This window comes from Humulus lupulus, chromosome 9, assembly GCF_963169125.1.
Source record: "Humulus lupulus chromosome 9, drHumLupu1.1, whole genome shotgun sequence".
NCBI classification, from domain to species: Eukaryota; Viridiplantae; Streptophyta; class Magnoliopsida; order Rosales; family Cannabaceae; genus Humulus; species Humulus lupulus.
Window position 1 is genome coordinate 21,732,295 of NC_084801.1, and position 13,032 is coordinate 21,745,326.

General features: G+C 35.3%; 1 protein-coding gene across 1 annotated transcript; it reads left to right on the top strand.

Annotated features, from left to right (window-relative positions):
- The first annotated feature begins 10,621 nt into the window (after positions 1-10,621).
- On the top strand, positions 10,622-11,831 carry LOC133799498 (zinc finger BED domain-containing protein RICESLEEPER 2-like). Its single transcript, XM_062237513.1, has 3 exons — positions 10,622-11,149; positions 11,243-11,678; positions 11,764-11,831. The coding sequence occupies exons 1-3, from the start codon at positions 10,622-10,624 to the stop codon at positions 11,829-11,831; spliced, it is 1,032 nt and encodes a 343-aa protein (XP_062093497.1).
- The last annotated feature ends 1,201 nt before the right edge of the window (positions 11,832-13,032 follow it).

The following is a 13,032-nucleotide window of genomic DNA, read 5'->3' on the forward strand; positions in this document are numbered from 1 at the left end:
AACATTTTGAATCTTATGTGCCCACACACATCTTTGTGTGTTTAAGGATTGGTCTAGAAGATCAAGGTGTGACATTTCAGATTACTGGATAGGAAAATCGTTGATTTTATACAAAAAGATTTAATGACACTTGATAGGCTACAAAGGGTAATTCATGATCTGTTTTATATGTGATTTAATATTTATATATATATATGATCTTGGCTGGTATTAATATTTATTAAAATGAGTTTATATATTCCACTGCGCACATTTGATTTGATCATTTAATACCAACACAAGCATCCATGAAGGGCTGGGAAATAAAGAATTTGGGCAATGATACATCTCATGCATAAGCCTTAGTTTTGATTTTCTCCATCAAAGGATTCAAGTTGCATTCCAATTAGGGTTTGAAGCTTGCAAGAAGAACAAAGAGTTTGTTCTTTAATTAGGATTTGCATTTCTCTATCATAATCTTTCATTGGACTCTATCAACTGTAATTGTGAGTAGATTTTTATTTTTGTAGTGATGTAATCTCACTCTCTCCCAACACTATATACACACTATTTTTTCCCTCCACACCCCTTTCTAAATAAATCTACAATAAATTCTCAAAGTTTCCTTTCATATACCTTTTAAAATGTTTTTAGAAGAAAATTACCCATTAGTAAATAATATATATAATTTAAAAATCTATCTTTATAACTTATTATTTAAATTAAATTAAAATATATTTAGCATTCTCAATTAAAAATATTAATTTTAAAAAAAATAATCACAATTTTTAATTCAAAATAAGAAAAAATATAAACATAAATGATTTAAAATTTCAAATATACCATACTAGAATTAACATTATTAGTCGCTTTAAAAGAAAATTAACATTATTAGTATAATCACAATTTTCATGCTTGTAAAAATTAAAGTATTTAAAAATATATCTTAAAAATTATCAATTAATTAATATTAAAAAAGCTATATATTAGTTGTTTTGGAATAATGCTACAAATAAATTTAGATTTATCTTAATATTTAAGGAGGACATTTATGTTTTTATAAATTTAAAAATATTAAATAAGCAGACTTAAATTATTATCTTTAAAAATAAACATAAATATTAAACTCTTTATAAAATTAAAAACAACATTTTTCCTAAAATATTTTCTCTATTTTTATTTATATTGGAATAATTAACTAATAATATTTGAAATACATATTCAATCATGTTTAAAAAAGAAAGAAAACATATTCAATCAAATTAATTGAATGAATTGTAAATTCAAGCTATAAAATTTGGAAACCGAAATATTACTTCAAATAATTCTCAACATGAATAAACATAAAAACAATGTACATCTACTAATATGTGTGTCACTATTCATTGAGAAAAAGACAGACACACACAGATACAAGAATGTATACCTAATCTTAATGTTTTTTTTCACATTTTGGCATTATTTGTTTATATATTGAGGAATCATATTTGGTGGGGTTAATAATTTTATTGCATTGTCCCCCTTTGTACCATTTATCGGGGTTCATCATTTTGCCTTTGACAACCTTGCCACCTTTACTTTTAAAGAGTTTTGTTTTCTTCTTTCAATTCGATCGTTTCAAGGGCACATTATGGAGAATAAAAAATGGAAATCTAATTTCTACTTGAAAAAATAAATAAAAAATGGTTTATATTATTTTATATTATGCGTTTTGTCTCATTACCAGTTTAGATTTTGTGTTTTAACAAATTATTTTTTGGACCATTTATTTTGTAAAATGATTCAAATAGAACCTTAAACTCGATTTTTGTCAAAAAAAAATTAAACTAAAAGTACAAATAATTCACCAAACTAATAATTTAGAACAAAAACACAATTATTCTGCCTAATAATTGTGTTGTCATATTTAATTTTTTTCATCAAAATTAAATTTGAAGGTCTATTTGAACTATTTTATAAAATATATAGTCCAAAAAATAATTTGTCAAAACACAAAGTCTAAACAAAAAATGACACATAACACGTAGTCCAGAAATATATAAACCCTAAAAGCATTAGTTATGGTTGCTTTTTTATTTTTATTGAGAAAAACACAAGTAAAATGTATATATATATATATAAAAATATCTTTAAAAGGAATCTAAATTGAGATACAATCTCTTACTCTAGCATCACTAGTAATGTTTTCTAGGTGGGACATGTAAAATTATTTATTGGCTAACTTTAATTTAGACAAAATATTTTAAAGTTATTAAGGAAAATCGGTAGCATATCTCCTTATTGATTAATGATTTAAATATCAAATTGATTCAACTGATTTTCTAGTGTGAAAACATTTTTAAGTGTGAATATATTTTTACCTTATTTATCACAAATAATCAATATTTAGTAAAAATATGTATTGCAATTATCTTGAGATTATTTTCAGGGATTATATTTATTCTGGAATAAGGAAAGATATCGAAAATGAACATGGTCAAAAGAAATGACCATGTTTATTCTGCCAGATAAAACTAATTACATTGCTGACTCATCAGTTTCATTTTCTGTCGACACAGAACTCATCTGGCTGGCTGATTTCCTAAATCAAAGGAATTCGCAAATTGATTTCAAAGATACCAGAAAATGATGGCTTTGGACAATTTCCTTGCCTATAAATATCTTGCCAAGACCTTTGCAATTTTCATCTCTTCCATTTTAAATATTTGTAAACATCATGTTATTTTAAAGAGTGTCTTTATTTGTAGAGATTAAGTTTGTTCGCCTTAATCTTTGTAATAGTGCTGAGTGTACTTGTGGATATCTATCGAGTCTATTGTAAACAAATAGTGTCTATTGTGAACGTGTTCATAAGGATCTTCGGGAGAGGATTCTATCTAAGTCTCACTTCGAGAGGAAGTGTGCACTCGCTATTCTTTGAAGGGAGTTCAAGAGAATCAACATTTCATCAAACCAGATTCGTAGAGAAGAGTACAACAAGATTGCGGCAATAGTTTAAGAGGGAGTCTTACATTGTTTAAGTCAATGCTTTTGTACACATTATTTCTTTACTAATTTGTTTATTCTCTGGGCGTGGTCCCGTGGATGTAGGTTATCTGAAAAGATTTCTGAACCACGTAAAAATTCTCGTGTGTTGAGTTTTTACCTGCTTTTCTGTTTCTGTTTAAACAGTTGCATAAGTAGTGTGAACAAAACTGAAATATGTCTAAACAACTTAATCAGTATTCTGCGTTTAATTAAGTTATTTATTTTAAATCACTTGGTAATATTAAAATACGGAATTTCAGGACACATTGTATTAGACAAAATCACAATTTACTTTATACTTATATTAAAAATATATTTTTACAATATTATGAAACTTTTACATTTGTACAATGTTTTTTTTTTCTTTTTACGGGAACAGAGAGTTCACTGATACTTTCATAGTATTGCCAAGTGTTGAACTTCGAAGAGAGGATACTGCCAGAGGACCACAACATGGGTCATTAGGTTTGTCGATGAAGTCGACTTGAACAATATCGAAGCCAGAGAGAATAATCTTGAGTTGTTGGATGGCAATGAATTGACGAAGTCATAACTAAATTATAGAAGAGGTCAGCATATTTTTGTTTAATAAAAATTACACTAATATATATAGAAAAAATATAAAGACATAATTATTCTACAATTTTAGAGAGAATAAATATGCATTTTTACATATACTTATATTAATTTTTCTTTATTTAAAAATATAATGTATAAAGATGTAGAAAAAAAAAAGTTTGAAAAGGCCACCCCCACCCCCAATCAGCTTTGTCATATTTTCCTTGTCTTACCTCTTATAAGCTGGTATGAGGTTTATAGTTGGCTAAACGTAAAGGCAAAACACAAAATTTTAAATGATGTGTATGTAGGGGGGGCTTTGGTTTATATTAAAAGCTTATGTTGATCTAAAAGCTTATGAGATAATGCTATGTCGGGACTCTCATAGCCTCTAAAGTCGTCGTAAATGTGGTCATTTGTGACCATGGTGGTAACACTAGACTGTAAAATGTTGTGCAGTGAATCTTGCAAGTTGGTGGTCTTGCTTTGGTGCTAGCTAATACCAAAGACAATGGCCAAGAACTTATAAATTATTCTCTTTTTATACTATGAGGGAAATTTTATGGAATATGCATATTAATATAAGGAAATTTATTGATATGCCAAGATTATGGCTCATCCCAAAAATAAGTCATTTAGTAAAAATTGGACCATATTGCCCCTTTCGTTCAAAAAAATACATTTCTCTCTAATGTATTGTTTTCTCTCTCTCTTCCTCTTCTGCCATCATATCACCCTCTCTCTCTACCATGATAGCACCACCACCACCACCTCCCCACGGTGGTAAGCTCTCTTTCTCTCTCACAAACCATCTATTTCTCTCATTTCTCATCCTCTCTACTCATAATCTTCTGAAAACAGAGAAAAGAGAAACCTATAACCATTGAAGTACTCATGATTAATTTTGTGTGCTCTACATCAAGATTTTAAGGTTATAAACATCCTAAATGTGTAAATCTTGAAAAATAATAAGATTTAAAAAAAATCAACTAAAACTAACATCTAAGAGAAAAGTTATGCATCACTAAAATTTTTGTCAAATTTCAGCGCAGAGCATCGCAATTGCATTACTATAGCATCGCTGAAGAAGCATCGTCGAAGCATCGCTACAAAATCGTTAGCGCATCGCTAGAGAATCTTCGGAGCACCACTAGAATATCATTTTTACCTTAGAAATCATAGAAAAATTGGAGCATCGCTACAGAAGCCTCGTTGGAGTATCGTTGAAGCATCGCAACAACATTGCAAGAACATCGTCGAAGCATCATAATAGCATCACTAGAGCATCATTTTTTCCTTAGAAATCATAGAAAAATTAGAGCATCGCTAGAGAAGTGTCGCTAGAGAAGCATTGTTGGAACATCATTTTTACCTCATAAATCATGGAAAAATTAGAACATCCCTACAACATAGCTAGAGAAGCATCGTTGTAGCTTTGCAACAACATCATTTGGTTCAAAATTGTGCAGATTTTTAGAGTTTTAGATTTGGAAAAAAAAATTGATCAAACCCAATAAATCATGCATAGAGTCTTAGAAACCTTAAAAATAGTGTTTTAAGTGAATCTTCTTGGGAGTTTAAGATTTTATTTTAATTTTGAATCATTAAAACATAAAAAAAAAATATATTAATTCTTGGTGGGGTTCTTCAATGGTGATTGAAGGTGACAACAACAATGGCGAGGATGGCGTTAAGGATTAAAGTGGAGTTCTGCCGCTATAGGGAGGTGGTGGTGGTGGTGCCATCGTGATAGAGAAACGGAGAGGGGTTGAGAGAGCTTGAGAGATAGTTTGAGAGATATAGAGATAATGTTGGTAATGAGAGGAGTAATTGTGTCCAAATTTACAAAGTGTCATATTTTTTGGATAGTAAGTTACAGATCTATTTTTTTAATTAACCCGTATTAGATGGCATATACCCTGAAATTTCTCTACTATTATTGGATGATTGAATTGGATATGATGATTAAATTAATTATTGTTTGAAAAATAACTCTAAAACTAAATTAATTGGATTTATGAAATTATAGTTCCTTAGGTCTCCTTTCTAAATACAGGTCCAAATTATAGGTACAAGTCACCTTTCTAAATATAGTTAAGGTTAAGTGGAAAAAAATTAATTTAAGGGGCCTAATTACAAAGAAAATAACTTTTTATCAACTATGGAGTAATTATGAGATAATTAGTATTGATTAATTAAGTATGAAATTAATTAATTGATCTTTATAATTTAAATAAGTGATTTTTGAAATCACTAATTATTTAAGTAAGTTGATATTTTAGATTTTTTTAGTTTTGTTTTCAATTTAAAAAAAAAAAAAAGATTTTGATAAAGTAAAGTTGATTTTTAAAATTCATTATATAAGTTTTTATTAGATTATTTAAAATAATTTTATTTAATTTTTCCTTGAGAATCAATAATTAACACAAGTCTTAGCTATCATTTAAAGAAGTTGTATTCACAATTGTATTTTTTCATTAACAAAAGATATTAATATTGTCAAAATATTTGAATTGGTATATGTTAACTACTAATATAACTTGGTCACATGTGCATGCATTTCAAGCGAGTAACAAACGAGCTAAGTGAGTCGCAAGCATCGTGTGAAAGCATGTTTTGACAAATGAGCGAGCATGATACTAATGAGCAGGCCCAACAGTACAGTTGGGATTAACTTATTGCCTATGGGAAATTTCAGATTAGGGGCTTCAAATTAAAAAATATATTTTACTGTATTCACATTTCATTTTAGTGCTCTTCTTTCCCTTATTTTTGAAAATACCCTAAACCCCTACTTTGAGGCTTCGATTGATTTTTCCAAGTGGAGAGTCCTATAGTGGTCAACCTGAGCTTAGTTTCACTGGGCCAACCCCCTATATAGATTTTTTCCTTGATTCCTTCACTTTTGCTCTTTAGTAATAGACATGCCCCCAGCTACTGGCCTATCTGGCCCGTGGTAGGGAGCTTCGTTATGTCGATATACTAACTTTACTCTTTATTTTCTTTGTTGCAGATGTCTTGCTCCTCTTCGTCAGATAAGTCTGTAAGCGAGCGTACTCCACAGGAGTTCTTGGAAAGGGTGAAAAGGATTTTCCCTTGCTCCGTTTTATATTTGTTCAGTGAGAAAGATTTCTTGATTAGGTATAGCCTAATGGTGAGAGTAAAACAGACAACTCGACAACCCTCCGAAGATAATCCTTAGATTGCTAGGTGTTGACGGTGAGAACTCGTCAACTAAGTTAAGTTGGAAAGAATTACAAAATCAAGATTATCAATAGAAAAGCCTTAGAAATTTAAGTATCAACTCTAAGAACAATTGCAGAAGAACAATGGTGAAATCAATTTCTCATTCACTATGGTGCACTTGCTACAGTAAATTTTCCAACCCCCTTTCTGGAGGGGTCATCATCTATTTATTTTGGAGCTCTAATGGCTCCTTTGTACATAGTGGTCCCTCAGGACAAAATAATACATGAGTACACTGTCAGGATAGCAGTTTCAGAGGTAGTGGTGTTGACACTAGTACATGGCCAGGTACCATGAGAATGTCTCCACTACTTGACCGTACGAATGTCAGAGGAGTGGTGCAGGTGGTAGTGGTGTCGACTCTGACATCTGGTTGGGAGCATGCAAGCCATGTTTTCTCTCTCAGTGCTCCAACTACTTGTCTAGCAGGAGTGCCATGGTCGGGCGTACGGGGTCTTAAAAGTCGTACCCCGTACAAGGTAGGACTAACATGACCTTTCTGAATCATACTTGGGCTTTCACTTCTAGATGGCGGGGTTTCCATAGGTCTCCATAGGAGATGCACCTTGAGGTGAAGGGCGCAAGATGCTCCCACGCGAGGCTAGGCTAGGCTGTCTGCTGAGGGTCGTGGCGCACGAGGTGCTGGGGCTCGCTAGGCCGCCTGCTGAGGGCCGTGGCGCGCGAGGCGCCGGGGCTCGCGAGGCCGCCTACTGAGGGCCGTGGCGCGCGAGGCGCCGGGGCTCGCGAGGCCGCCTGCTGAGGGCCGAGGCGCCGGGGCTCGCGAGGCCGCCTGCTGAGGGTCGCGAGCCCGCCTGCTAAGGGCCGTCGCGCGCGAGGCCCTTGGTGCGTGGCCGAGGGGTGCATGGCGCGAGGCCCTTGTGCACCTGCCCTATTGTGATGCGTAGCTTGGCCTCTTAGCCTAGCAATGCCATACTTCACGGCTCACAAGGTGATGCTTCCCTTGGGACAATCTCCAAGTTTCACAAGACTTATAGGTCTGAGCCTGATAATGTGACTAAGTGACCTTTAGCCTTGTGTTTTAACCATGTACTGGGGACTTTTTTCTTGGTGGATTTTTGGCATCCACACTAGGCACATCACTTAGGGCTCTTCACAGATCTCTTCTCAGCATAGTACTCCCTTGTGGCTCTCAGGGCACATCTCAGCAAAGTCACTCTTCTCAGCAGAATATGTCCTGTCAGCGGGACTACTTGCCACGCCCTTTGAACCGGGATACCAGTCAGGTTCCCCATCACTCTTCTTCTCCTTGAGAACATATCGAGGGCTTTCATCGCCAGGTTACTTACCCTCAGGAGCATTTTATTCACAGGTTCTGACCTAAGGTGGTTTGCCCTTCTTCCAAGAGCAAGACAGTCTCGCCAGCTGCATAGTAGAAGAAGAGACGACAAAAAGAGTTCCATTCATCATATTATGGGGCTACCTTAGCCAGTGAGATTATATGGAAATCGGTTGAGAAGCCTCGCCCTGCGGATTACGAGGTAGTTTGGTTCAAGGGGGCTACCTCTGACATAACTGAAGAAATAGTAAAGAACTTAAGGAAGACCTTTGACCTCTCTGGCGTGTCTATTACTATCCTTGGTCGAAACGACAGAGCTGAGGATCCACCTTTGGGTATGTGTGCCTGGATATTAGGGCTAGGCATTTTTTAGATTGGGCCGACCAAACCGGCCAACCCAACCCGAAAATGGGCCGACCAAGCCTAACAATTGCAGGCCGAAGCCCACTCGGTCAATTAATGTAACAACCTGATATTAATTGGGCCAGCCACGGTCCAATATAATCCTAACCCATACTACCCAACCTGACCCGACTACCTAAACTAAACCCTAAATATAATACACATTACATACATATAACAGATAAACACATTAGACATTACCCCTACCTCCCTTGCCTTCTCTTCTCTACGGCTGCACCACCAACACTCTAGTCCAGACCAGAGTTCACATCGGTCCACTCCTTGACAAAGCTCCACCAGCAGGCGAAGCTCACGTCGTTGGTCCATTGGTTCTCTAGTCCAGCAGGCGAGCTCACGTCGTCGTCGTCGGTGAAGGTGACACAATGAAGCTCCTCGGCAAAGCTCCACCAGCTCCAGGCGAAGCTCCTCGGTGGCACGAAGCTCCAGCTCCAACTCCAGGTATATATATATATAATGTAATATATTATCTAAATATATATATAAACTAATGTGTTATAAGTATATATATATATAATCGTAAGCTTTGCTACCTTATATTATATTATATATATAAATTACCAGTGTTTGTTTTTTGGTTGCACATGGCGATCGAGCCAACCAATATCAGCTGTATATATATATATATTTCCACCAAAATTTATAGTATAAATAATAAAAAAATATATAGCTATGGACTCGTTGTTTCCACCACTAGTATGAGTAGTGGAATTTAAACTTGTATGTTGGTTGTGACCTTTATCAGTGACTAAAAATGTATATTTTATATAAAGACTAATGTATTTATATTATGTCACTATTAACTCAATTATTATTGTGAAAATTTTGAATCGTGACAAAGTAAAAATGACACATTGATCTTATGAGATCTCTTTAATTAAATTCCTAAAGTGATGAAATAAGTAATTGTTTTTACTATGTGTAATGTAGGAGTGATGGAAAAGTTTCTTAGCCCAACTTCCACCCAACTAGGTGAAGTGCATGATGTCGTAGACACCACCCCAAACACTACCCCAAAACCCACTCCAAACACAACTCCAAACACTACTCCTATTGATCTTAAGTCACCCAAAAAAGAAGTCGATGGTGAACCACCCACAACTAGGAAAAAGCCTACTAGGAACTCTACAGTTTGGGATCACTTTACAAAAGTGAAGGATGGGAATCCAAACGATCCTAGATGCACTTGTAACTATTGTGGGAAAGACTATGCTTGTGATAGTAGGAGAGTTGGAACAAGTAGTTTGTGGGTACATTTGAATAATCAATGTAAGAAGTATCCTTATAGGGTGGCTGATAAAAAACAGAAATTGCTTAGCTTTCAAAGTGGTAATGATGGTGGGGGAAATTTGTTGGTTGTGACCTTTAATAAGAAGATATGTCGGAAAGCCTTAGCTAAGTTTGTGGTCAAAGATGAGCGAGTCTTTAGTGTTGTAGAGGGTGAAGGCTTTAAAGAGTTTGTTCAGGATTTGCAACCAAAATTTGTTATCCCTAGTAGAAGGATTATGACTAGGTATATATATATCAATTATTTTGTGATGAGAGGGTTAAATTAAAATAAGAGTTAACTAGAGCTGGGCAAAGGGTATGCTTAACCACTAATTGTTGGACCTCTTCCACCAAAATGGTTTATATGTGTCTCACTGCACATTATGTTGACAGTGATTGGCATTTGCAAAAAAGAATTATAAATTTTTGTCAAATTTCCAATCACAAAGGAGAGACAATCGGTAAGGTGATTGAGGCTTGTTTGCTGGGATGGGGAATAGAAAAGGTTTTTGATGTGACTGTTGATAATGCATCAGCTAATGATGTGGCTGTTGGTTTCGTCAAGAGGAGGGTGAATGCATGGAATAGATCTGTTCTTGATGGCGAGTTCATGCATTTAAGGTGTGGTGCGCACATAGTCAATCTAATTGTGAATGAGGGGTTGAAAGACATGCATGATTCAATCGCTACCATTCGCAATTGTGTAAGATACATTCAGTCATCTCCTGCAAGGTTGCTAAAATTCAAGGCTTGTGTGGATAGGGAAAGAATTGATTACAGGGGGGATTGGTTTTAGATGTGCCTACAAGGTGGAACTCCACTTTCATGATGTTAGATGTGGCTCTTAAATTTGAAAAAGCTTTTGCAAGATATGAGGAGGAAGATGACAAATTTGTGAGTTTCTTCATGGAAAATGAACATGGGGGGAAGAGGATTGGGCCGCCAACTTCTAGTGATTGGGAGATTGTTACTATATTTGTCAAATTTCTCTCAACTTTTTATGAAGTTACTCTAAAGTTTAGTGGCACATTGCATGTAACATCCAATAATTTCTATCATGAGATTTGTGAGATTCATACACAATTGAGTGACTTGGCTTGTAGTAGTGATCCTTTGCTATCCACCATGGCTGCTAGTATGAAAAGGAAATATGACAAATATTGGGGCAGTGCAGAGAACATCAATCCCATGTTGTTTTTTGCTGTTGTGCTTGATCCAAGATACAAGTTGAAGTATTGTTTTGAGACTGTTTATGATGTTGAAATTGTTGCCAAGATTGTTGTCAAGGTGGAGCGAATCCTTCAACGATTGTACAATTCTTATAATGTTGAGGGTGAGAGCGATGGTGACAAGGTTAGTTGCTGGTTTTTTATTTATTATGATTTCTTTATATATGTTATTGTATTCTAACCCTAACTTTGTGTTTCTTTTTGTTTATATGCTTAGGTAAGTAAAAGTGACTCACCACCAAAGGGTGGTGTCAAAGAAACTATTAGGAGGAGATTATTGGAAAATTATTTGCAACAACAACAAATGTTTGTGACTGAGAAAATGAATGATGTTGATAAGTACTTGGCTGAAGAAACTATCAATCCAATGACTTCCTCATTTGATATCCTACTTTGGTGGAAGGATAATTCTCAAAGGTTTAAGATTCTGTCTATGATTGCTAAAGATGTTCTTGCTATACCCGTGTCTACTGTGGCTTCTGAATCTGCCTTTAGTACTAGTGGATGTATTTTAGACTCATTTAGGAGTTCTTTGAGCCCAAAAATGGTGGAGGCACTAGTTTGCACTCAAAATTGGTTGAAGGGGAGTCATGAAGGGATTCAAACAAGGGAGTATTTGGATGATATACAAGCTTATGAGTTTCTTGAAGAAGGTAAACAAAATGACTTCTTAATAATGTCCTTACTTTATTGTTTTTTATTTTCAATAAGTGTTTAAATTTGGTTTTCGAATTGTAGACAACAAACTTAAGGACAAAGCGACAACAAAAGAGAAGACCAATGCACCCATCGCCATTGTTCATTGATGGATTCAAGCTTTTTTTTGCTCTATTTTGAATTTCTATGAACTTTCTACTTACTTTTATGGATGATTGTAATGATTTTAAGACTTGTGTTTCGAATTTGGATGACTTGTGTTTCGAATTTGGATGACTGTAATATTTGAGTTGTTAAGTACTAACTAGTAGTATAAACTTCTAAGACATTATTTTCTTTATTTTAGTTTTTAATTTGATCATCTTTTCTACATTATTGTTTAGATTTTGAATAGATTTTTTTAATGGGTTATAACCCAACCCAACCCAACCCTTAATGTAATTAGTAGGGTTGGGTTATATATTAAAAATGTTTTAAATGGGTTAGAATTTTCTAGGCCGATGTAATTGGGTTGACTCATTCAAACACCTCCAACCCAGCCAACCCAACCCATGCCCAGCCCTACTGGATATGCTCTGCCATCAAGTCTGGTGCCCTACTTCCTCTTCATCCATACTTCCGAAGCATGAAATATTATTTTGGTATTAGTCCTTCTCAACTGGCTCCCTATGCGATCTTGGTGTTATCTGCGTTGTACATTATCTATCATCATAGAAAGTGGGCTGCTCCAATACCTCATGAGATCCATTACTTATTTGATATGAAGACGAACCCTTCTCAACGCAACTCGGGGTACTTCCACTTCCACCATTATACGAGAGAGGATACCGACACCTTCTTCGAAGAGATCTCTGGAAATAGAAGGCGTTTAGGTATGTCGACAAATATTTCTTCACTAAGGATGCAGAGGCCAACTACTCCAAGTTTAAGCACGTCGGACCTTTTTATAGACCACTCCTGACCCAGGCTATGATTGTTAGGTCCAAGGCATTGATTTCCATGACCCCTGAGGAGAAGAATGTCAAGACCCTCATTACTTCAGAGAACCTTAGGATGGTCAGGTTGTTTCCTTCTACTATAGCCGATGTTCCAGATGAAGATGGTCTCGAGCCCGTGAATGCCATAGACTCCCCGGGACCTATTCATATTGAGGAGGTACCCTCTTCGCCCATGCTAGCTGGACATGAAGGTGATGAGGTGGGTGCATCCGCACACTCCCTACTTGCTTCAGATGATTTTGATGAAGCCACGTTCGAACCTGAATCTCATCTAGCTGAACATGTAGCTAGCACAAGCTACCCTCTCGTTCCCTTCCACCCTCATAAAATCCAAGATAAAGGAAATCATATT

What these genes read in the sequence shown, in the direction of transcription:
- LOC133799498 (XM_062237513.1), top strand. Translation starts at nt 10,622, where the DNA reads ATGATGTTAGATGTGGCTCTTAAATTTGAAAAAGCTTTTGCAAGATAT. An exon ending in GTGAGAGCGATGGTGACAAG is followed by an intron (nt 11,150 to 11,242) that starts GTTAGTTGCTGG and finishes TTATATGCTTAG; the next exon opens with GTAAGTAAAAGTGACTCACC. An exon ending in TTATGAGTTTCTTGAAGAAG is followed by an intron (nt 11,679 to 11,763) that starts GTAAACAAAATG and finishes TTCGAATTGTAG; the next exon opens with ACAACAAACTTAAGGACAAA.